At 44.7% G+C, this 27,079-nt stretch overlaps 1 protein-coding gene across 1 annotated transcript in view; it reads left to right on the top strand.

Annotated features, from left to right (window-relative positions):
• The window catches only part of IL10 (interleukin 10), a 471,201-nt gene that overhangs the window by 353,256 nt on the left and 90,866 nt on the right, over positions 1-27,079 (top strand). Inside the window, exon 4 of the mRNA XM_068265593.1 lies at positions 20,739-20,804. Coding sequence (XP_068121694.1) covers positions 20,739-20,804 — 66 coding nt within the window. The remainder of the gene's footprint in view (positions 1-20,738; positions 20,805-27,079) is intronic.

The raw sequence follows: 27,079 nt of genomic DNA, 5'->3' as shown, positions 1-27,079 counted from the left end.
AGTTTTGTTATTCACTCTGGAGTTAAAACTTGTTTGGTCTTTTTGTATGCTTTTGCAACATAAGCATATCCTTTGGTTGCATGGAAAGTTTCCGAGTAGACTTTGGGAAGTATTTTTGGTGGGGTGTGGTACTTGCATATTTTTGAGTCTGCTGGGTGCTAAAATGTTATGAATAGTCTTTCCTCTTCTAAAACTGATCTTGGGTTTAGATGGTAAAATAGTTTTTAAAATTGTGTCATTGAGTAAAAGATTCCAATGTTTCTCCAGTATGGATCTGCATTCCTTGTGTTGGCTCGAAAAGTTAATTGTGATGTTGAGATTTTTATTGTTACTGTTACTCATTTTCATCATATTTTTGTTTAGGTAATGTAACGATCGGTGTAACACAGAGAGGGTCTGATTACCGGTGAACTGCAGTATCACCGAGAATACAGAATATGCCCGATTATTTGTGATCTGCAGTATCACCGATAATCAGATATATCTACTAACCTCTGGACACCAGAGATAACAAGTGAGTGTTAGATGCAACAGTATACTTTGAGTACTTATACATAAGTATGTTCCTTCCGATGGCCTAGACTCTCCCGGGGGAGGAGCTAGGCTGAGTGTAGAAAGGACAGAGCGTGAGTGACACCAGAGAGAGAGGGTGTCACTAACAGATCTGGGAACTGCCTCTAACAGTAAGGCCAGTTCTCAAGGTCGGCAAGCCAGGTCGTTAACACACAGACAGATAAGGTACAGATTTAGGAGACAGATATGGAATCCAATAAACAGGCAGGGTTTGGCAACGGAGTATCAGAATAGCAAGGTACAGAATCAGGAGGAAAATACAGAGTCCAGGAATGAGCAGAGTTTGGCAACAGGATATCAGAAATAGCAAGGTACAGAATCAGAGTTCAGAGGAGTAGTCAGGCAGGCAGAAGGTCATAACAAATAATACAGTTCAACATTCCTAATGCTAAGGTGTGAGTTCCTTGATCATCAACACCTTTGGAAACTATGCTAGAACACAGATACAGACAAGGTCTGAGTGCTACCACATAGTGATCGCAACGGCAGACACCAGAGAAATGACCAGCATCCAGTATATATACTACAGCGCTCACCAGCGCCACCCCTAAGTGCTGGACCAATGGAAGGCGGTGAAAATGTCAGCTGACCCGCTCGGTCAGCTGACTCTTCTCTGGCTGTCATATAAGCTCTGCCTCTCAGCGCGCGCGCGCATCCTTCTGAACCTGTGTGGACTAGCAGTCCCAGCCACACCAGATATGTCTTGCAATGTATCCGCTGATTCAGGCGCGGGGGCCGCTGCCCCGCTCTCCAAGCAAGCGGTGGTTTCCCCGCGTCCAACCACAATGTCAGCAGCATTGCCATGTGCGCAATCCGCTGCATCCAATGCGGACTCCACCGCTCTGCCCATGCGGCATGCGGCGGTTTCGTCGCATTGTGCCGCCATGTTAGACGCGGAAACAGCCGCCTCACTCTGAGCCCTTGCGGCAGCTTTTCCGCATTTCCTCACAGGTAATAAACAATCTGCTTGTGTAAGGCTCATTGCTTTTAACCAGGCGTCGTTGATAATTTTGTTCGGGTACCTTTCGTGAAAGAATCTTTTCTTTAAAATCTCTGATTGTTCCTCAAAGTCCGTAGACTGTGTACAATTTCTTCTAATCCTTTTAAACTGGCCATAGGGTACGTTTTTTAGCCATGGCTTGTAATGTTCGCTGGTGTAATTGAGGTAGCCATTACAGTCAGTTTTTTTAAAAATTATTATTACTATTATGCTGTTGTGTATCTTTCAGAGCAGAGAGGAAGTTCCGAGTGCCATTCGTGGTGCTGGACAGGACCCGTGGTGTTCTGGGATTTGTGCGTTTTGGACTTTGGCTGACTGACTTTGGCCGTTTCTAGAACTGGCCTGCCAATGTCAGAAATTCCCAGCATTTTGAACTTTGGCCGATGTCAAATTGGCCAGTTCTAGAAATGGCCGGCCAATTCTAGAATTGGCCGATTTCTGGTTTGGGCCGTAACATATATAAAAAATGACATTAAAAAAAATTATCTAAACACATAAAACTGCTGAAGTTTGAAATGACAAGCCTCTTACGTTTATATAAGCTATTGTCAATAAATTCACCAAGAATAATGTATCTTACCTCTCTTGTGTTCTAGAATCACAGTGGAAGGTAGAGTCACTAGGCCTCAGTTGATTTCAGTAGAGTTTCAGGCTCAATGATAGAGATGTCCCGAACCTCCGATTTTCGGTTCGCGAACCGCAATAGACTTCAATGGGGAGGCGAACTTGTAAAACTAGAAAAAATTATGCTGGCCAGAAAAATGATGGAAAAGATGTTTCAAGGGGTCTAATGCCTGAAGGGAGACATGGTTGAGTGGGATAGACATGAAAAGTCCTGGAAATAAATTTGGTTTTGACGCAAAGCAGTGTTTTAAGGGCAGAAATCACATTCAATGCTAAATTGCAGGCCTAAACTTCCACCCTCCTCCTCTCTTGTTTTGTCTTCCAGGGATTTGTAGGATGTCAAAAGCCAGCTTACATACATTGGCCGGGAATCGAACCCAGGTCAACTGCTTTGAAGGTAGCTATGCTCACCCCTATACCACCAACACTACATGCTAAAGCCAGCCTAGCATGTACCATTGTGATATACCCAAGAGAAAAATAAGCTTGCTTAGGGATTTGTAGGATGTCAAAAGCAACCTCACATACATTGGCCAGGAATCGAACCCAGGTCAACTGCTTTGAAGGCAGCTATGCTCACCACTATACCACCAACACTACATGCTGAAGCCAGCCTAGCATGTACCATTGTGATATACTCAAGAGAAAAATGAGCTTGCTTAGGGATTTGTAGGATGTCAAAAGCAACCTCACATACATTGGCCAGGAATCAAACCCAGGTCAACTGCTTTGAAGGCAGCTATGCTCACCACTATACCACCAACACTACATGCTGAAGCCAGCCTAGCATGTACAATTGTGATATACCCAAGAGAAAAATTAGCTTGCTTAGGGATTTGTAGGATGTCAAAAGCAACCTCACATACATTGGCTGGGAATCAAACCCAGGTCAGCTGCTTAGAAGGCATCTATGCTCACCACTACACCACCAACGTTACATGCTGAAACTTCTTGGAGCAGACTTACTTCCTCCCTCCAAAAGACACACATACATCCTCATAAAATAATTAATCAGCAACTGCATGCACAGTCTCTGTGGCACAATCGGTTAGCGCATTCAGCTGTTAACCGAAAAGGTTGGTGGTTCAAGCCCACCCAGGCACAGCCTTGCCTTTTGCATTCAACAGTTGTCCAAAGAGAACCCCAGATAGCCATGTAGAATCATCTCTTTCTCTCTTTGGGCTTGAATCGCCAACCTTTCGGTTAACAGCTGAACACACTAACTGATTGCACCACACAGACTTGGTGCACACAGTTGTTGCTAAACGATTTTAGGTGGATGCATGTGTGTCTTGTGAAGGGAGGAAAAAAGTCTGCTCCAATAAGTTTAACGCCTGTATATATCAAATGTCTACATATATTTCTATGATCCTTTCATGATGACAAAGGCCAGAAAGAAGTAGGCAAAGGAGTGCCCATTTTTCCGTATGGCTAAGCGGTCTCACTCACTTTTTCCTACAACGAAGCATCTGCTGTTCAGTAGCAGAGTGGCGCAGCGGAAGCGTGCTGAGCCCATATCCCAGAGGTTGATTGATCGAAACCATCCTCTGCTAGGTGTACTTTGGTTTTTACACCTTGCTTCACCACATGGACCAATCGGTGGCCATAGCCCCATAAGAGAAAGTGTCGTTAGGGCCTTGCTGTAACATAGATAGTAGTGTAACTATTTCAACTAATATACCCTTCTTAAACTTGAAGGTTAATTACAAATGTAAGCAGAGTGGTGCAGCGGAAGCGTGCTGGGCCCATAACCCAGAGGTTGATGGATCGAAACCATCCTCTGCTAGACATGATTTCATTTTTGCACCTCGCTTTATCGCATGGGCAAAATGGTTTCCATAGCCCTGTAAGAGAAAGTGTAATAAGGGCCCTGCTGTAACATAGATATTACGGTAGCTAAGACTACTCCTGGGCCTTTCTTGTAGTTGAAGAGATGAGTGAACTGTGAAACCACACTTAAAAAAACAAAAACAAAAAAAAAAACGCAAACAGAGAAGCTTCCCCATATTGGATCATTGGATTTGGTAAAGTCTTAAGCCAATGTGTTGTAAGAATGGTTGCATGGCCACCTAGCTTTTTATCCTTCCCACTCTTGCCCTGGAATCTTCCAGACTTCAAATTGCAGTCCTTTGCTGTGTGTGTTACACTAGTATCATCCAGGGGGGCACATGATCTTTCTGAAGTCTTGAATTGAAGCCTGTAAGCAGTATCACCATGTGTCCCACTGCTTTCATCTAGCAAATTAGGCAAATAAGCAAGCTCATTTTTCTCTTGGGTATATCACAATGGTACATGCTAGGCTGGCTTCAGCATTTAGCGTTGGTGGTACAGTGGTGAGCATAGCTGCCTTCCAAGCAGCTGACCTGGGTTCGATTCCTAGCCAATGTACGTGAGGTTGCTTTTGACATCCTACAAATCCCTAAGCAAGCTCATTTTTTCTCTTGGGTACAATGCCGGGCAGAGGCATAGGCTGGAGAGGCTCCAGCCTCAGGGCGCAGTGTAGGAGGGGGCACACAATTCATTCAGCTGTCATTCCTAATTGTGTTTGAAGCAGAAAGAAATAAGAAAAGGGGATACATAGCAGTGACTGCAAGTCAGATAACTAGTTATTAAGGTGTTGGGGAGGTTGTGGGCCCTGTGGCACCTCTTAGTCTAATAGCAATCAGTGTGTGATGGCTGGGGTGGCAGGGATGGAGGGGCGCACTTTGGTGTCTCAGCCTTGGGTGCTGGAGGACCTTGTCCCGCCTCTGCTTGGGTATATCACAATGGCACATGCTAGGCTGGCTTTAGCATGTAGTGTTGGTGGTATAGTGGTGAGCATAGCTGCCTTCAAAGCAGTTGACCAGGGTTTGATTCTCGGCCAATGTATGTGAGGTTGCTTTTGACATCCTACAAATCCCTACGCAAGCTCATTTTTCTCTTGGGCATATCACAATGTACATGCTAGGCTGGCTTCAGCATGTAGTGTTGGTGGTATAGTGGTGAGCATAGCTGCCTTCAAAGCAGTGGACCTGGGTTTGATTCCTGGCCAATGTATGTGAGGATGCTTTCGACATCCTACAAATCCCTAAGCAAGCTCATTTTTCTCTTGGGTATATCACAATGGTACATGCTAGGCTGGCTTCAGCATGTAATTTTGGTGGTATAGTGGTGAGCATAGCTGCCTTCAAAGCAGTGGACCTGGGTTCGATTCTCGGCCAATGTATGTGAGGTTGCTTTTGACATCCTACAAATCCCTAAGCAAGCTCATTTTTCTCTTGAGTATATCACAATGGTACATGCTAGGCTGGCTTCAGCATGTAGTGTTGGTGGTATAGTGGTGAGCATAGCTGCCTTCAAAGCAGTTGACCCGAGTTCGATTCCCAGCCAATGTATGTAAGCTGGCTTTTGACATCCTACATATCCCTGGAAGACAAGACAAGAGAGGAGGAGGAGGAAGGAGGAAGTGAAAAAAAAGCACAAGAACAAGATTAGCTCTCAAAAAAGCTGTTGTGGGGTGATATTTTAGGAATAACAATCAGCCAGGAGCAAGCTAACACGCTTACAAGAGCCTAACTAATATTTCCCTATAAGAGTCTGCCAGCAGCTTGCCCTTCACTACAGGGACATGAACGACTATAATGGCCGGCGCTGCCTGACTTATATAAGGGGTGGGGTGGCTGCAGGAGATAGTGTAGCCTGATTGGTTACAACGGGCCTGCTGACTGTGATGTAGAGGGTCAAAGTAGACCCTAATGGTGCACTATGGGGGCGAACCGAAGTTCCGGGAAAGTTCGCGAACCAGACAAAGTTAGCCGGCGAACCGTTAGGGCCATCTCTACTCAATGACAAAATATACCAGCCTGCCAGTGCTTTTTTATTGTAAAGTTTCTAAGATGGCATCTATTAGGGGATTTTATGGTGACGCACAAAATTCAAACTTTTTAACTGGTACATTCTGACATTTTGTGACATTTTAAACTATCGGGTTATCTGAGCAGGTGCATACATATATGACACTACTTGGCTTATTAACGTAAGCAATCTACGTCTTTTCTAATCAACATTACACCAATGACATTTTAATTAGATCGTATGACCCAAGTGGTGTTCTTATGACATCTTTCTAGATCTTATGTATGCCAAGATATATGCGTAAGTTCAAGCTTATCTTATGTTCTAAAAATATGGTATGTTCTTTGGTACATCATTAATTAATGGAAAATTCTTGAACGCCCCCCTGTGGTCACAGGTTGTAATGTCTAGATCACATGCTTTATTGTTTTATCACATGGCTTATTGTTTTGGTTTAGTATTCATAACAAACAGCCATCTGTTTTAATACATGCTAAATTATATACAAATCAAACTTATTTACCTTAATATATAGGTCTATTATTGATCAACTAATTAATTGATACCTCTCTGATCACTATACATGATTAATATATCAGCGTATAGCAGGCTTAGCTTCTGCGGTGCATGTAGTTGCTGGGCAAGCCTTGCTAAGCAGGCATTGCAGCAAGAACTGAGTAAAGTTAGAACATTTCTCCAGTGCTATCTTAATATAAACATAACCTTGTACATGGAGGGAACAGACATTTTACTGTAGAAAATGACACTAAAGATTACTCTAACCAACAATCTAGTTCTGGTTAACCACTTGCCGACCGCCCACATGGTTATGCGGCGATCACGTCAACGCGATCAGCCACCGGCGACAGGCTCTGCCCACCTGGTGCAGTAACCCACTGGCCGTTCAGAAAGCGCCGGCGGGTTACTAGCTGCCCGATCGCCGCATACTGAGCGTATAATACGCTTTGTAATGTATTCAAAGCGTATTATACAGGCTGCCTCCTGCCCTGGTGGTCCCAGTGATCGAGGGACCACCAGGGCAGGCTGCAGCCACCCAGGTATGCACCCAATCACACTGATTTGCCCCCCCTTCCCTCTGATCGCCCACAGCACCCCTCAGACCCCCCCCCCCTGCCCACCCCTCAGACCCCTGTTTACACCCAATCACTCCCCTAATCACCCATCAATCACACCCTGTCACTATCTGTCAACGCTATTTTTTTGATTAGGTCCTAAACTGCCTCCTGGGGGCTACTGATCACCCCCCACACTCTGAGATCCTCCCCAGACCCTCCCCCCCCCCAGACCCCCCTGTGTACTATATACATCTATCCTCCCCTGTAATCACCCGTCAATTACCCGTCAATCAGCCCCTGTCACTGCCACCCGTCAGATCAGACCCTAACCTGCCTCTTACGGGCATCTAATCACCCGCCTGACCCTCAGATCGCCTGGCAGACCCACCCTCAGATCACCTCCAAAGTGCATTGTTTACATCTGTTCTGCCATCTAATCACCCACTGATCACCCATCAATCACCCCCTGTCACCACCTGTCACTGCTACTCATCAGATCAGACCCCTATCTGCCCCTAGGGCACCCAATCACCCGCCCACACCCTCAGAACACCCTTAGACCCCCCAGACCTCCCCTCCTGTGTACTGTATACATCTATCCTCCCCTGTAATCACCTGTCAATCCCCTGTCAATCACCCGTCAAAAACCCATCAATCACGCCCTGTCACTGCCACCTGTCAGATCAGACCCTAACCTGCCTCTTAGGGGCATCTGATCACCCACCCACACCATCAGATCGCCCGCAGACCCACCCTCAGATCACCTCCAAAGTGCAGTGTTTACATCTGTTCTGCCATCTAATCACCCACTGATCACCCATCAATCACCCCCTGTCACGACCCGTCACTGCTATTTATCAGATCAGACCCCTATCTGCCCCTAGGGCACCCAATCACCCGCCCACACCCTCAGAACGCCCTCAGACCCCAGCCCTGATCACCTCGCCTGTGCATTGCTTGCATCTATTCCCCCATCTAATCACCTCCTGTCACTCCCTAGCACACCTACCCATCAGATCAGGCCCTAATTTGCCCCGTGTGGGCTCCTGATCACTCGGCCAAACCCTCAGATCCCCCTCAGACCCCCTTCTGTTCACCTCCCCAGTGCATTGATTGCATCTATTTTCCCCTCTAATCACCCCCTGAGACACCCATCAATCACCTCCTGTCACCCCCCTAGCACTCCTATCCATCAGATCAGGCCCAGTACAACCTGTCATCTAAGAGGCCACCCTGCTTATGACCGGTTCCACAATATTCGCCCCCTCATAGACCACCTGTCATCAAAATTTGCAGATGCTTATACCCCTGAACAGTCATTTTGAGGCATTTGGTTTCCAGACTACTCCTCACGGTTTTGGGCCCCTAAAATGCCAGGGCAGTATAGGAACCCCACAAGTGACCCCATTTTAGAAAAAAAGACACCCCAAGGTATTCCGTTAGGTGTATGACGAGTTCATAGAAGATTTTATTTTTTGTCACAAGTTAGCGGAAATTAATGTTTATTGTTTTTTTCACAAAGTGTAATTTTCCACTAACTTGTGACAAAAAATAAAATCTTCTATGAACTCACAATACACCTAACAGAATACCTTGTGGTGTAGTCTTTCTAAAATGTGGTTACTTGTGGGGTTCCTAAACTGTCCTGGCATTTTAGGGGCCCTAAACCGTGAGGTGTAGTCTTGAAACCAAATGTCTCAAAATGACCTGTGAAATCCTAAAGGTACTCATTGGACTTAGGGCCCCTTAGCGCAGTTAGGGTGCAAAAAAGTGCCACACATGTGGTATCGCCGTACTCAGGAGAAGTAGAATAATGTGTTTTGGGGTGTATTTTTACACATACCCATGCTTGGTGGGAGAAATTTCTCTGTAAATGGACAATTGTGTGTAAAAAAAAATCAAAACATTGTCATTTACAGAGATTTTTCTCCCACCCAGCATGGGTATGTGTAAAAATACACCCCAAAACACAATATAATACTTCTCCTGAGTACGGCAATACCACATGTGTGGCACTTTTTTGAAGCCTAACAGCGCTAAGGGGTCCAAAGTCCAATGAGCACCTTTAGGCTTTACAGGGGTGCTTACAATTTAGCACCCCCCAAAATACCAGGACAGTAAACACACCCCACAAATGACCCCATTTTGGAAAGTAGACACTTCAAGGTATTCAGAGAGGGGCATGGTGAGTCCGTGGCAGATTTCATTTTTTTTTTGTCCCAAGTTAGCAGAACTTTTTGTCTCAAAGTGTCATTATCCGCTAACTTGTGACAAAAAATAAAATCTTCTATGAACTCACCATGCCTCTTAGTGAATACTTTGGGATGTCTTCTTTCCAAAATGGGGTCCTTTTGGGGGTATTTATACTATCCTGGAATTTTAGCACCTCATGAAACATGACAGGTGGTCAAAAAAGTCAGAGATGCTTCAAAATGGGAAAATTCACTTTTGGCACCATAGTTTGTAAACGCTATAACTTTTACCCAAACCAATAAATATACACTGAATGTTTTTTTTGTATCAGACATGTAGCACAATAAATTTGGACAAAAATGTATATAGAAATGATACTTTATTTGAAAAATGTCAGCACAGAAAGTAAAAAAAAATCATTTTTTTGACAAAATTCATGTCTTTTTTGATAAATATAATAAAAACTAAAAATCGCAGCAGCAATCAAATAGCACCAAAAGAAAGCTGTATTAGTGACAAGAAAAGGAGGGAAAATTCATTTAGATAGTAGGTTGTATGACCGAGCAGTAAACCGTTAAAGCTGCAGTGGTCTGAATGGAAAAAAAGGCTCTGGTCCTAAGGGGCGAAAAGACTGCGGTCCTCAAGTGGTTAAAGAATACTTCTGCTTATAATCATACAATCTTGAAATTCACTCAAATAATCTGCAAAACATTTTAAAACATATATAATCTACCCAAAGACGATGAAGATCATAATTCCTCTGCATTAATATTAGATTATTCTGACAAGATTTTAAAAAAAGATTTTGCAACTCTAGTTGCAATGATGTACTGGAGTTGTGATGCTGGTGGTCATTGATAAATGAAAGTGAAAACACACACCCAAACACTTCTTACTGTGTACTGTGAACAGTACACATGAATAAAGTGGGGGACATCTAGTGGTCAAATAGTAAAAATACACCCTAACACAATAAATTAACTACCTAAAGACCGCCTCACGCCAGTTGGCATGAACGCAGCGGCTCCCCCAGGACTGCGTAACGCCAATTGGCATTAAGTCCTTGGGGCGGAGATGCGTGCGCATCCCTGCTTGAATCGCCACTAGGAGACTGTTAGATGGCGAAACCGCCATCTATTTACATTGTACAGCGCTGCAATCTACAACAAGTGCTGTACTGAGGACAGCCATGTCAGTCAGCTGTCCCTTGGGGAGGCACAAGAGCGATCGGCTCTCATAGGCTGATGCCTATGAGAGCCGATCGCTGTCATTGGCTGAAAGGAGGGGGTAAAAAAATAAATAAAAAAAAAATAGATTAATAATAATAAAAACCCCATCCCAGCAGCGATCAGAGCCTAACAACAGAAATCTCTGTTGGTGGGCAGAAGGAGAAGGGGGGAATCACTTGTGTGCTGAGTTTTATAACCCTGCAACGAGCCCTTAAAGCTGCAGTGGCCTGAATTGTAAAAAATAGCCTGGTCACTAGGGGGGTGTAAGCTTATGGTCCTGAGGTAGTTAAATAAAAAGAAATACCCCCCCCCCCCCCATTAAAATAACCCCTTACCTCCCCCTCTCTCTCATTACCAAAATAAAACATGTATATTAAAAATAACTGTAAGGATCTGCACACGCAGATTCTTATCAAGACAAATGCAAGAGCAAGAAATCACATATATGAAAATACTGAGGTCTGCACAGGTTGGTGTAACGATCGGTGTCAGCACGCAGAGAGAATCTGATTATTGGTGATCTGCAGTATCACCAAGAATACAGATATATACCTGATTATTGATGATCGGCAGAATCACCGATAATACAGATATATTACTAACCTCTGGACACCTATGTATATAAGAGTGTTTGATGTAACAGTAATACTGTAACGTTCGGTGTAACACAGAGAGAATCTGATTATCGGTGATCTGCAGTATCACCGAAAATGCAGATATATACCAGATTATCGATGATCTGCAGTATCACTGACCATCAGATATATCTTCTAACCTCTGGACACCTGAGTGACAAGGAGTGTTTTGGTGCAACAGTAATACTTTGAGAAGCACACCCTGATGGAGGGTGCAAGAGCAGATAGGAAACCTGCTAGGCAACTGGTTCCTTCCGTAGACAGAACTCTCCCAGGGGAGGAGTCAGACAGCGAGTGGGAAGAACAGAACGTGAGTGACACAAAGGAGGGTGTCACTGACAGGTCTGTGAACTATCTCCTAACAGGAGAGATAGTTCTCGAGGTCGGACAAGCCAGGTCGTTAACACACGGACAGATAAAGTACAGAGACAGTAGGCGGATACAGAATCCAGGGACTAGCCGAGTTTTGGCAACAGGGAATCAGAAAGACAAAGGCACAAAATCAGAGATCAGGAGAATGGTCAGGAAAGCAGAAAGTCATAACAGATAATCAACAATGCCTAAACTTGAGTGTGAGCTCCAAGATTCTTACACTCCAGGAACTAGACTAGATAATATGAACAATCCAGATGATACAGTATTCCTAGACTAAGGTGTGAGATCCGTGGCCATCAACACCTTTGGAAACTGTTATAATAACACAGATACAGACAAGGTCTGAGTGCTACCACGTAGTGATCGCAACGGCAGACAACCAGCAAATGCCCAGCCACCAGTATATATAGTTGAGCGCTCTCCAGCGCCTCCCCCAAGTACTGGACCAATGGAAACTGTTTCTGGCGTCAGCTGACCAGCCTGGTCAGCTGATCCCCCACTGACTGGCATAAAGCTCTTCCTCTCAGCGCGCGCGCGTCCACCTAAACCTATGCGGACTACAGCTCCCAGCCACATCAGACCCCTGCTGTGAAATGCCCGCTGTGCTGCACGCAGAATCCGCCGCCATGCCGCTGGCGCATGCGCCGGTTCCTCCGCGTTCGGGCAGACGCAAAGACGAGTGAACACACACATCAGTAGCCACGCTGGACGCGGAATCCGCCGCCTTGCCAGAAGTGCATGCAGCGGTGCTTCCGCGTTTTCTCACAAATACATTGAGAAACACACCTGATGAGCAGGTGATATTGGGCAGTATAGGCAATACTGCTTTAGAGAATACAGGAACCTTCCAGCAGCCTGAGACTCTCCAAGGGGTGGAGTCAGGCTGGAGGTAGGAAGGACTAGAGAGTGAGTGACACCTGAAGGTGAATGTCACTGACAGATCTGGAGACTATCTCTTAAGGAGAGAGATAGCTCTCGAGGTTGGGCAAGCCAGGTCGGCAACACACTGACAGACAAAGTACAAAGACAGAAAGCTGATTCGGTATCCAAGGCTAGCAGGGTTTGGCAGCAGAATATCAGATGTACAAGGTACCGAATCAGATATCAGAGGAGTAGTCAGGAAAGCAATAAGTCATAACAGATATCAAACAATGCCTAGTCTGGGTGTGAGGTCCGTGGTCTCCACATCTTGGAACTAGTCTGATGTATAACAAGTTCCCTAGTCTGGGTGTGAGGTCCGTGGTCTCTACACCCTGGAACTAGTCTGATGTATAACAGAATGATCACACAATTTCCCTAGTCTGGGTGTGAGGTCCGTGGTCTCTACATCCTGGAACTAGTCTGATGTATAACAGAATGATAACACAATTTCCCTAGTCTGGGTGTGAGGTCCGTGGTCTCTACACCCTGGAACTAGTCTGATGTATAACAGAATGATAACACAATTTCCCTAGTCTGGGTGTGAGGTCCGTGGTCTCTACACCCTGGAACTAGTCTGATGCATAACAGTATGATAACACAATTTCTCTAGTCTGGGCGTGAGGTCCGTGGTCTCTACACCCTGGAACTAGTCTGATGTACAACAGAATGGTAGCACAAGTTTCCTAGTCTGGGTGTGAGGTCCGTGGTCTCTACACCCTGGAACTAGTCTAACATATAACAGAAAGATAATACAAGTAATCTGGCATAGTGTGAATTCCCAGGTCCTCCTGGTTCAAACACACTGTTGGATCTGACTAAGGTCTGAGTGCTTCCACATAGTGTTCGCAATGGCAGACAACTTGTGACTGGCCAGCAGTAACTATATATGGAGTAGTGCCCTCTGGTGCAACCCCTAAGTGATCAACCAATAGTTACCAGCTCCGGGGTCAGCTGATCGGCTAGGTCAGCTGATCCCTCCGTGCCCACCATAAAAGTTCTGCCTCTCAGCGCGCGTGCGCGTACTCCTAAGCCTGTGTTAACTAACAGACTCAGCCACACCAGCCACAGTCAGCTGAGCCTCCTACGTAGGAGGTAAAAGTCCTGCCTCCTAGCGCGCGCGTGCGACCCTTTGCCTCTGAGAAGAGGAGAGGCCAGGCCCCGGGTCCGTGTCTGCTTGCGGAGAGAATTCCGCCTGCCGCCATACGAGACCCGCCGCCGTGTCGCCAGTAGCGGCGACGGTGTCCCTCGCAGAGTGTGCCGGCTGCTCCGCACGAGTGATGGAGTCAGCCGGCGGAAGCGGTCCCGCTAGTTCTCACAGTACCCCCTCCTTGAGGAGTGGACTCCGGACACTTCCTACCCGGTTTCTCAGGATGTAACTGATGGAATTTCTTCTTTAATTTCTCAGCATGCATGCGATTCTCATGTACCCAAGATCTGTCCTCCACCCCATACCCTTTCCAATGGACCAGATACTGCACCGAATTCTGCACCAACCGAGAGTCTAGAATCCTTTCAACTTCGTACTCCTTCTGACCCTCTACTACCACTGGGGGGGGGGGGGAGGAATCCACATAAACTGCCGGTTTCAGTAAGGAGACGTGGAATAATCTCCCACATCTCATGCTGGTTGGGAGATCAATTACATAAGACACATTATTGATTTTCCTGACCACCGGGTAAGGCCCTATGAACCGGGGACCTAACTTGGTAGATGGTTGTCGAAGTGCCAAATGTTTGGTTGACACCCAAACCTTGTCTCCTGGGGCAAAGTGCCACTCCACAGACCGTCTCTTGTCAGCCTGTTTCTTTTGTTTTTGGAAAGCTACTCCCAAATTTTTCTTTACCTGTCCCCAAAGTTCCCTTAAAGCATCCTGCCAATCTTCCAGGGCTGGGAAGGAGGAGGAACACATGGGTAATGGGGAAAACTTAGGGGACTTTCCTGAGACAACCTGAAAAGGGGACAAGCCTGTTGATGAGCTTTTCAGGTTGTTGTGCGCGAACTCCGCAAAAGGCAAAAATTTGACCCATTTGGTCTGCGCTTCGGCGACGTACCATCTAAGGAATTGTTCCAGAGCCTGGTTAACCCTTTCAGTCTGCCCGTTGGACTGTGGATGATACCCCGATGAAAACGATAGGTTCATACCCAATGTGTGGCAAAAGGCCCTCCAAAACTTTGACACAAACTGGACTCCCCTATCGGAAACCACGTCCTCCGGGATTCCATGCAAGCGGAAGACATGTTGCACGAAGAGATCGGCCAACTCCTGGGCCGAGGGAAAACCTTTTAGGGGAACAAAATGGGCCATTTTACTGAATCTATCCACGATTACCCAAATGACAGTCATGCCTTCTGACCTGGGGAGCTCACCAATGAAGTCCATGGACAGATGGGTCCATGGTTCACTTGGTACTGGTAAGGGTTGTAGGGTACCCACTGGAGCCAGGCGGGAAGGCTTGCTCCTGGCACACACCACACACTCTCTGACAAACTTCTTACAGTCCGAGGCCAACGAGGGCCACCACACACACCTAGTGAGCAAATCAATAGTGCGAGCGGCCCCAGGGTGACCTGCATTCTTATGGGCATGAAATAGCTGCAGGATTTGTAACCGGAAGGGAAGTGGCACAAAAATAACCCCTTCTGGTTTCCCTTCCGGGACATCTAATTGGTAGGAGCCTAAGGTAGCAGCCCAATCCTCCCAAGTTTCGGTGGCAGCCAGCACTACTTTACGGGATATGATACTCTCTGGGAGTGTAGGCTGAGCTGTTTCGGGCTCGAAACACCTGGAGAGAGCATCTGCTTTCACATTTTTACTACCAGGGGTATACGTGATTACGAATCTGAACCTAGAAAAGAATAAAGACCAACGGGCCTGTCTGGGAGTCAGCCTTTTGGCGCCCTCAATGTATTCCAAGTTCTTGTGGTCAGTGTATACCACAATAGTGTGTTCTGCCCCCTCTAGCCAATGACACCATTCTTGGAAAGCCAATTTAATGGCAAGGAGTTCCCTGTTGCCCACATCGTAGTTTCTTTCAGCAGGAGAAAACCTACGTGAGAAGTAGGCACAGGGGTGTGTCTTACCCTGCGGACCTGAACGTTGAGACAGGACCGCCTCTACCCCAATCTCTGAGGCATCCACCTCCACCATGAAGGAAAGGGAAACATCAACATGTCGCAGTATAGGTGCAAAGCAAAACATTTTTTTCAGGGTACTGAAGGCTGACTGAGCTTCCAATGACCAATGGTATGGGTCAGCCCCTTTCTTGGTAAGGCTAGTCAGAGGGGCTACTACCAAAGAGAATCCCTTGATAAATCTCCGGTAGTAGTTAGCAAAACTGTTACCAGACGCACGTTTTCGCGTGCAAACCGCCGCATTGGACGCGGAATCAGCCGCCTTGCTATCAGCACACGCGGCAGCTTTTCCGCGTTCTCTCACAGTTGGATTTGAAGGTGAAAACATGTTTTATTTACAAAGGTGCAGCAATTCAAATATACATCAACCATACACATACAATCCAATAAACAATGAATCACAATTCCAGATCCTCTCTAACTAACTATCTAACTATACAATTATATACAACAAATATGCAATAACACAGATCACACAATATATACAATGGCACAAACAAGAACACAGATCTCACGATATATACAGGAGTGGATAACCAAATCGGCATACAAGAGAATAGTCAGACAGGCAGTAATCAAACCAGGCAATCAGAATACACGGTAATACAGACAGCAGGCAAAGAATAGTCAGACTAGCAATGGTCAATACAGAGAGTTCAGAGTTCAGGACAAAGATCAAGAAGCACAGGGAAATTTACCAGAGACACAACACTGCAAGGAAACAGAATGATCTAGCCATGTGCTGCTAGCAAGTCCACTCTTAAAGGAGTTATCAGGCAATCCTAAAGAAAATAAGTGCTACTTACCCGGGGCTTCCTCCAGCCCCAAGCTCCCAGCATGTCCCTCGCCACAGCTCTGCAGTCAGCCGTTCACTGCAGCTTCATCCCGATCCTGCGCCTGCACAGTAGTCCTGCGCAGTCCGCTCCGGCCCACGTGGCAGTGATTGACAGCGCTGCTCACGCAGGCGCAGTACAGGCCGACCTGGACGTTGCCCTGACGTCATCGCTGTCACAGGAACCCTAGTGGTCAGACCGCAAATTGCCTTCCAACCGGTTTCAGCACACAGACCATGCAAGCTTTTTGCGATCTTTGTGCAGAAACAGACAGAAATTTGGGCAGCAGCCCGACCAGAAGGGAGCCTGTGAGGTACGGTAATTACAACTTTACACACTATTTCAGGGTATCTGCCACCACCACTAGTATGGGCCAGTGGACCCGACTGACTGACTGGTCCTGCGAATAAAAACGGTTAAACAAACTCTATTCTGTCTAGATATCAACAATAGTAGCGTCTCTTCAGAGACCTGAGTTCAGTTTCTGTGCATGCTGAATAATAGGGTAGCGGAACAGTGAACGACTTTGATAAAGTCTTTTATTCACGGGCAATATAAACCATTAATATATACAGACAATTATTAAAATCAACAATTATTAAAACAATAATAGCCAGTATGAAAAATAAAAGCAAGGAAGAAAAAATACTTAGTTTCATGGAAAGATGTCCTTTTGTGGGAAGAATCATAAAGTCCTTGGTAAAATCCTTTGTTTCAGATAAAAGTTCAGAGTTCAGACCAGGTGGATGCCAGCCTATCCTCAAGCTGGCACAGATGAGATCAAGATGATGTTTCAGGGTGGAGGACACTGAGTTTGCCTCCTCTGCCATTCTTATGCCCCTGATCCAGTAGGAGGGAGTGAGGGCGGGAGCCACACACCCCCTTAGAATATGAGACGAGTCTTCCCCTTGTCCTGGGGACCAGAAATCCTATCTAACCATATATGGGCTCTATCTCACAGAACCGTACAGGTCAGGGCAGATTTACTAACATTTTCAGGTCTGTTTCGATTTACCCAGCAGCCTGATACCAAACATAAGGGGTGGGACTCCTGTGGTATCATCAGGGCACTTTCGAACTGCCTAACTGGCAGTCTTTACCTCAGAATGTTCTGAAACGTTCTCAGAACCAGCGCCAGACAGGGCCAATCCTGCTCTGTTAGTTTGGAGGGTCTGCCAGCCTGGCAACACAGAAAATATGACACATTTAGCAGTTTATGGAATATGAAATACATCTGGGATTTACAGCAGGTCATCCCCAGGCAAAGGCTCTTTGAAGTTTGGGGCAGCAAGCTACGTGTCAGCTCCCCTGCTGGGAGGAGAGCCAGAATGTCTGACTTTTCCCCAACTATATTGTTTCTGTCATCGTGCTTATCAACTATATCTGATGGATGGGCCATCAGCACAGCTTGAAGCCAGGGACACTCTGCAGCAGGCTAGTGCCTTTTGGTGGAAGGAGGGAAAGAGAAAAAAAAGAAAAAAAAACCAGGAATGTCAGTTCTGTTCGCTGCAATGACTAGCAGATCTGACCAAGAAATCGGAGAAACCGACGGCGAATCTTCCAGATTCGCCTACGTTCCTCCCAGCTGTTCCATGACAGCTGGGAGAAAGGGAAACTCCAGGTTGCTACAGGTAGCCCCTACACAACCAATCCAGATTCTATTGATCTGAATCGCAATCGATGCAGAGAATCGAGCGCGATCGCTTTTTCTTCACGGGCGGTTCCAGGACGCGTCTGCGGCCCCGCAACCGTCAGTGACAATCGTCGGGGACCGGGACGGAGCTGTGGCGAACAGCTGACTGCAGAGCTGCAGTGAGGGACAAGCTTGGGGCTGGAGGAAGCCCCGGGTAAGTAGAACTTATTTTCTTTAGGATTGCCTGATAACTCCTTTAAATATGCAGCACATTGATCAGGTGACTGGCTAGAATTTCCTCTCAGTTCCATCTGCTAGCAAACTGTGAAACTGCACAGCTCCCAGCAAGACGAGAGCCATCTGCTGGTAGACAGCGGAAGTCCACACCAAAGTTCCCCAGTGCTGCCACCAGCAAGATAACAAGGCACAAATCCTGACAATAACATTTAAAAAATTTTGTAAATATATAAATGCATACATAAACACCTTAGGGACTCAACTTTTTTTTAATACGTATGTCATAAGGGTTTTTTTTTGCAAATAAGGGCTTGTAATTAATGACGAACACAAACATTTCCAAATAAAATATTGTTGCCATACGTTGTACTAGGGACATCATTTAACCACTTAAGGACTACGGGTTTAAACCCCCCTAGTGACCAGGCCATTTTTTTTTACAAATTAGGCCACTGCATCTTTAAGAGCTCACTGCAGGGCTGTACAACTCAGCACGCAAGTGATTTCCCCCTCCCCCCCCCCCCCTTTTCTGCCCATAAACAGAGCTTTCTGTTGGTGGGCTGTGATTTCTCCCCCAATGATTATTTTTTCATTTACAAATATGTATTAGTTTATTTTTGCAATAAATGTCCTTTTTTTCCATTATTTTTTTTAACCCTCCCTCTGTCAGCCAATTAGCGCGATCGGCTGTCATAGGCTTCAGACAGTGGATCGCTTGTCTGCCTCCCAGGGGGACAGCCATGTCACACCAGTGTTTGGCAGGAGTTGGATAGTCTCCCTAGGTGCAGCAATCTGGCGTGATGTTAAGCTGGGCAGCTCTGTATCCACTGTAGTACAAAGATAAGAAAAGAAAAAAGCACTGTCAGCTTTAGTGTAAATATGGAGTAGGGCCCTATGCAAGACAAGTCTCACCTCTTTAAAGCAGTATTGTCACCATAAAAATCAAATTTCAACAGCAACTGGTCTGAGTGTATTAAGTGACAAAGATGCTAATCCTGCATTCAAAACTTTTTCTGCTGTTATGGTTTGGAGTTATCACATAGTTTTGGAGCACTGGCCCTAGTGCCAAACAGTGCCAAAAAGTTGAATGCTGGGAGTTCTTTTGAATGCTGGGAGTTCTTTTTATCTATAATATATGCCTCCTCTTCCATTTATTTCCCTGCCTAGCTGATGACTTGTGTTTACAAGCAAGGCTGAGGTGACTCAGTGATTGGATGTGTAAATAAAAAAAAGACTCTGGGAGGAGGGCAGCTAAAGAATACACAATGAGCAAGAGAAAGTAGAGGGGAAAACAAGAGTCAGGGAGGATATGATGTCACCATTAGCTTGGCAAGATGGCCACTGCCTAGATTAGGATTTTCTGCTTTTCCTTTGTAAAATTCACAGGAATCATTACATGGATAGCACAATGCATCTGTTATGTAAGTAGAAGTAGTATTTATCTACTTATATATGTGTTTTTTTATTTCTAGGTTAGCATGGGTGTCGCTTGTTCTTTAAGATGTGGCTGTGCTTAGATAACGGCTGTTATCCAAGCGCAGCCACATCTTAAGGAGGTGAGACCTGGAGCGGTCCTGGTGCTGCTGCCACGTTCATGCCAATTGGCATTACGTGGTCGGCAAAGGGTTAACTGGGACAAATGGGCAAATAAAATGTGTGGGTTTTATCCACAGTAGCATGTTTTATAATGGCCAAAAACTAAAATAATGATTTTTTTTCCATTTTTTAATTATTCCTGTTAAAATCATAAAAGTGATTCTTATCAAAATATACCACGCAAAGAAAGCCTAATTGGTGGCAAAAAAACAAGATATACTGATGATCATTAAATTGTGATAAGTAGTGATAAAGTTATTGGCGAATGAATGGAAGGAGCGCCGAAATGTGAATAGTGTTCTAGTCCATAAAGGGAAAAAACCCTTAATCATTTTTATCACCCACAGTAGCTCTATAGCAAATTAAAAATGCATTCTAAAAATGTGGTTTATTATTTTAAAAAGCCTTCCATTTTACCTCATCTTTTTACATTTAAGGGTTAAAATAGGCACCTCTTCCATCCGTGAAAGGACTTGCGGATGCAGAGCAACAGATGATGGAAGGCAGATAAGAAATCGCCTCATTAGACTTAATTGACCACAAAAAAACCCTGAGTCTTCCCCATTGTACAGTACTTCAAAACGAAAACACTTGAAGATTTTCACAACTAGCCGGGATAATGCCAGTGGAAAAGTAGCAGGGCGTTGAACTTCTGAAACATGGCAGCCCTTTCAGCTATTTAAAGCCAGGAGCTGCTTAAAATCCCTTTAATGGTGAAATTGTTAATGCTACAACTAGGAAGTACATGCCTCTGTAGTAATCCTAGCACTATCTGTTTTCTTCCAGTTTCGCCAGATAAAACATTTTTATTTCAACAGCTAAATGTCTTTTTTGTTCCTTTGACAGCAGCATTTTCTCCCATGTGACAGAAAGAGTAAAGCAATCAAACAGATCAAAGAAACGTATAATAAGGTATGTGTCTAGCCCTCCTTAAATTACTAAGGAATACAAAGTACCGGTAGTAGTATATGGTACCCAGTTAAGCATAGACAGTAGAAGAAGCAAAACAATTTGCATGCAACACCTTTAAAGAGAACCCGAGGTGGGGTTCTAAGAATGATATCCGCACACAGAGGCTGGGTCTGCTTATACTGCCCAGCCTCTGTTGCTATCTCAGTTTCCCCTAAGTTCCCCCTGCTGCACGCTGCTATGCCCTCATAAATCACAGCCGCGCTGTCGACACGCAGCGGGCTGTGTTTACCTATATAGTGTCACTCTTGCCGCTCCCCCGCCTCCTGCATAGCTCCGGTCCCCGCCCGCGTCCCTTCCCTCCAATCAGCGGGGAAGGCAGGGACGTGGGCGGGGACTGGAGCTATGCAGGAGGCAGGGGAGCGGCGAGACTGACACTACAAAGGTAAACACAGCCCGCTGTGACATGCTGCATGTCGACAGCACGGCTGTGATTTATGGGGGCATAGCAGAGCGCAGGGGGAACTTAAGGGGGATTGAGATAGCAACAGAGGCTGGGCAGTATAAGCAGACCCAGCCTCTGTATGCTGATATCATTCTTAGAACCCCACCTCGGGTTCTCTTTAAAGTACTTATGAACTGAAAGGGATATGGAGGCTGCCATATTTATTTTCTTTTAAACAATACAAATTGCCTGGTGGTCCTTGTGATCTCTTTGGTTGCAGTAATATATGAACCACCCACCTGAAACAAGCATGCAGATAATCCAGTTAGACTTCAAGCAGAAACATTTGATCTAAATGTTCATTGTTCAGGAGCTATGGGTAAAAGTATTAGAGACAGATGATAAGCAGAACAGCCAGGCAACCCGTATTGTTTGAAATTATATAAATACAGCAGCCTACATATCCCTTTCATCTATCTCAAACAAAGAAAATCCCCTAAAGAACCGCACCACACAACTTATAATATAGAAAATATAAACATGCTTTAATTGAACAATGGGTTATTTATATCTATCTATATCTATAATGGACCCAAGAGGTAAGTAAAGTGACAAGTGCAAATGTAGCCATGAACATACAAACATGCAGAATAGTATGTGCAAATACAGCAAAAAGTGCCAGTTGGAAAGAACAGTGAAGTAATGAATTAGAATAAGAATCCCCAACAAAGGGGAACAACGTGAGTGCCAAGATGAATGGAGGAAAACCTCAAGTGCAGGTGAGAGAAGGACTTACCACCAGAGGCAGGGAAAGAGGAGGGCAGTGCGGACCCGGACTCTACCTTCGCGATTTGCCGCCAACTGCGGCCTCAGCTGTGCATAATGAACACTGGAGCGTCCCTGACTTAAATAGGAAGTGCGTCACAAGAAGGGGCGGGTAGTCACAGTAAAGGCTTGTACGTGGCCACGTACAAAGAGATCAGAGCGATGCACTCATCTGGAGCGCAGCGCACCGTCCCTCATGGACGCAACAGTCAGGGGGAAGCGCCGTCATAACAACCAATGTAAACAAAATTGCAGCGCAAGTGCGCTAGACATATACAAGGAAGAAGAGACAGGAAAGAGCAGCGGAAAGTAGGCAAAATTGCCTATACATAAGCTTAAAATTAACTCATACACACAAAATGATATTCTACATGATACATTTCGATAGATGAACAGCCACTAACAATATTGTACAATATCCAAAAAACCTTAAAGCGGAATAACACAAGCATATAAATAAGCCATCAAGTGGCCACAGACAGATAATGACATTTAATATCAGTTCTCCAATAGAAGATCCACAATTGGACTGAGACATTTCGGCCTTCTCAATCTGCTGGTAAGTCGATCACCACAACATCAGGAGAAAAATATATAAGACACTACTGAGGCACTAAAAATGAGGAGAAAAGAAAAGGGTTAAATGCGTATAAACTGGTCCTGCAGCAGTAACATCACCTCCCTGCTGTACCCCATATGTAATGAAAAAAATCCAGCCACCTAAAAAGGTGGCAAACGAGAGGGGGAGGGGGAGAAGGAAGAGAAGAACCTCATCTAAACGCACATGATTAAACAACCTGGAATAAATGAACCCTAAATGAATCAAGTAACAATCAAATATCATCAAATATATATAAAGATCTCCAAAAAAAAGAAAAACAGTCGGAAGGGCTCAAGATGAACTAAGCAATGAGGAACAACCCTTGTATATGTGATAATAGACCCGTGAAAGTGTGCCATGATGAAGATAAACAACAGAAAACTGGAGCGATACTCACAGTTACCCTTCTCTCTATCCCTTCCCTTACTTTTATACCTGGACTGGAAGTGCTGTGAGTATCACTCCAGTTTTTAGATGTCAACTTCCATTACGGCACACTTCTATGGGTATAACATCGTTTGGTGTGGGGTGTCTCTTCCCTTACTTGTGCACCTGGACTGGTAGTGCTGTAAGTATCGCTCCAGTTTTCTGTTGTTTATCTTCATCATGGATTGCAAAGGGAGAAACAGAGGTGTGTGCATCTAACCAGTTTCACCTGACTTATATACTGGCTGCCTCAAGTCTATTGACTCATTCAAATTTGAAATTTAAAAGGGGGGGCGCGGATGGGTCCCCCGGCAGTAGTGTTGCACCGGGGGTGTGTCTGTGTCCCCCCCCCCTCGCCCCTTTTTGGTGTGTTTGCACCCAGGATGCGCATATGCACCACAGGTAAGCAATATTCGCAAGGTTAGGGCATCTATCCTTTGGGGGGCAGCGTGGACGGTTCTCTCCGGGCGTAGGCCGCGTCTGGGGAGTATGCCGTTCATGCGTTCTTGCCCCCCCCCCCTGTGGGGGGCAGTTGCGGCGCTCCCGGGCAGTGGATGCTTTGTGGGGGCGTTTGCGCTGCCCTTCATTTCCTGGGGGTACAAGGAGGCCTACACGAGGCGCCCCTGTTGAGATGCAAGTATTTGCGTGGGCCAACTCCTGCAGGTATGTCAGGGAGTTAGCCTTAGATCCTGCACTACTGGTAGGCGATTGCAGTTTGCAACGCTTTGCCATTTTAATTAGACGAAAGTCAGTTAAATTTCAAATTTGAATGAGCCAATAGACTTGAGGCAGCCAGTATATAAGTCAGGTGAAACTGGTTAGATGCACACACCTCTGTTTCTCCCTTTGCAATGCAGTATCTTCATCATGGCACACTTTCACGGGTATATTATCACATATACAAGGGTTGTTCCTCATTGCTTAGTTCATCTTGAGCCCTTCCGACTGTTTTTTTGGAGATATATATATATATATATATATATATATATATATATATATATTTTTATTTTTATTTTTTATTGTTACTTGATTCATTTAGGGTTCATTTATTCCAGGTTGTTTGATCATGTGCATTTAGATGAGGTTCTTCTCTTCCTTCTCCCCCTACCCCTCTTGTTTGCCACCTTTTTAGGTGGCTGGATTTTTTCATTACATATGGGGTACAGCAGGGAGGTGATGTTGCTGCTGCAGGACCAGTTTATACGCATTTAACCCTTTTCTTTTCTCCTAATTTTTAGTGCCTCAGTAGTGTCTTATATATTTTTCTCCTGATGTTGTGGTGATCGACTTACCAGCAGATTGAGAAGGCCGAAATGTCTCAGTCCAATTGTGGATCTTCTATTGGAGAACTGATATTAAATGTCATTATCTGTCTGTGGCCACTTGATGGCTTATTTATATGCCTGTGTTATTCCGCTTTAAGGTTTTTTGGATATTGTACAATATTGTTAGTGGCTGTTCATCTATCGAAATGTATCATGTAGAATATCATTTTGTGTGTGTGTGTGTTAATTTTAAGCTTATGTATGGGCAATTTTGCCTACTTTCCGCTGCTCTTTCCTGTCTCTTCTTCCTTGTATATGTCTAGCGCACTTGCGCTGCAATTTTGTTTACATTGGTTGTTATGACGGCGCTTCCCCCTGACTGTTGCGTCCATGAGGGACGGTGCGCTGCGCTCCAGATGAGTGCATCGCTCTGATCTCTTTGTACGTGGCCACGTACAAGACTTTACTGTGACTACCCGCCCCTTCTTGTGACGCACTTCCTATTTAAGTCAGGGACGCTCCGGCGTTCATTATGCCCAGCTGAAGCCGCAGTTGGCGGCGAATCGCGAAGGTAGAGTCCAGGTCCGCACTGCCCTACTCTTTCCCTGCCTCTGGTGGTAAGTCCTTCTCTCACCTGCACTTGAGGTTTTCCTCCGTTCATCTTGGCACTCACGTTGTTCCCCTTTGTTGGGGATTCTTATTCTAATTCATTACTTCACTGTTCTTTCCAACTGGCACTTTTTGCTGTATTTGCACATACTATTCTGCATGTTTGTATGTTCATGACTACATTTGCACTTGTCACATTACTTACCTCTTGGGTCCATTATAGATATATTTTAGGGATCTGAGGAGGGATGGGGCTATACTATTGTCATTTATACAGTGATTTGTTATTTATTATTGTGTGTATCGGGGCTTGATGTTTTTAATTTGATTTTATATCATTTCTGTAACCCATTGTTCAATTAAAGCTCATGTTTTTATTTTCTATATTATAAGTTGTGTGGTGCGGTTCTTTAGGGGATTTTCTTCGTTTGAGATAGATCTTGGTGTTTTTGATCCCCCTTCTGCACACTCATTATATGTTTATTCATGAGCTATATCATTATTGTTTTGGTACTGGTGCTACCCATTATTGTGTCTGGCTATTGGTACATATCCCTTTCAGTTCATGTGTCCATTAATTGGTAGCTAAAAATAATATCAATTGCAAGTGTTCAAGACGAGACTATTCTCTTCCTCTGTTATAATTTCAAAACAAAAACAAGCAAAAAAAAAAAAGACACTCATGAATCATATTTCCATTTAGAAGCAAATAATATCAGGATTAACAAATGAGCAGTGATGATCCAATGTACCCCAATTCGATTCGAGTACATTCGAATTCGGGTCCGGGTCAAATTCGGGTTCGGCCGTGATTACAACCAGTAGAATTCGATTCAAATTCGGTCCGTGATCGATATTTGAATTCAGGTATTACCCCGAATTAGTGATCACGAATTTGGATGGCCTTAACCACTTAAGGACTGCAGTCATAAAACCCCTTAAGGACCAGAGCCTTTTTTTCCATTCAGACCACTGCAGCTTTCACGGTTTATTGCTCGGTCATACAACCTACCACCTAAATGAATTTTACCTCCTTTTCTTCTCTCTAATATAGCTTTCTTTTGGTGCTATTTGATTGCTCCTGTGATTTTTACTTTTTATTATATTCATCAAAAAAGACATGAATTTTGGCAAAAAAATGATTTTTTTGACTTTCTGTGCTGACATTTTTCAAATAAAGTAAAATTTCTGTATACATGCAGCGCGAAAAATATGGACAAACATGTTTTTGATTAAAAAAAACCCATTCAGTGTATATTTATTGGTTTGGGTAAAAGTTATAGCGTTTACAAACTATGGTGCAAAAAGTGAATTTTCCCATTTTGAAGCATCTCCGACTTTTCTGAGCGCCTGTCATGTTTCATGAGGTGCTAAAATTCCAGGATAGTATAAATATCCCCCAAATGACCCCATTTTGGAAAGGAGACATCGCAAAGTATTCACTGAGAGGCATGGTGAGTTCATAGAAGATTTTATTTTTTGTCACAAGTTAGCGGAAAATGACATTTTGTGACAAAAAAAAAGGAAAAAAAAAATTCCATTTCTTCTAACTTGCGACAAAAAAAAATGAAATCTGCCACGGACTCACTATGCTCCTCTCTGAATACCTTGAAGTGTCTACTTTCCAAAATGGGGTCATTTATGGGGTGTGTTTACTGTCCTGGCATTTTGGGGGGTTGCTAAATTGTGAGCACCCCTGTAAAGCCTAAAGGTGCTCATTGGACTTTGGGCCCCTTTGCGCAACAAGGCTGCTAAAAAAGTGTCACACATGACGTATCGCTGTACTCAGGAGAAGTAGTATAATGTGTTTTGGGGTGTATTTTTACACATACCCATGCTGGGTAGGAGAAATATCTCTGTAAATCACAATTTTTTAATTTTTTTACACACAATTGTCCATTTACAGAGATATTTCTCCCACCCAGCATGGGTATGTGTAAAAATACACCGCAAAACAAATTATACTACTTCTCCTGAGTACGGGGATACCTCATGTGTGGCACTTTTTTGCACCTTAACTGCGCTAAGGGGCCCAAAGTCCAATGAGTACCTTTAAGATTTCACAGGTCATTTTGCGACATTTGGTTTCAAGACTACTCCTCACGGT

The sequence above is a fragment of the Hyperolius riggenbachi genome, chromosome 2 (genome assembly GCF_040937935.1).
Source record: "Hyperolius riggenbachi isolate aHypRig1 chromosome 2, aHypRig1.pri, whole genome shotgun sequence".
In the NCBI taxonomy this organism is placed as follows: Eukaryota; Metazoa; Chordata; class Amphibia; order Anura; family Hyperoliidae; genus Hyperolius; species Hyperolius riggenbachi.
The sequence above is the reverse complement of the archived record's forward strand: the minus strand, read 5'-3'. Positions and strand labels throughout refer to the sequence as shown.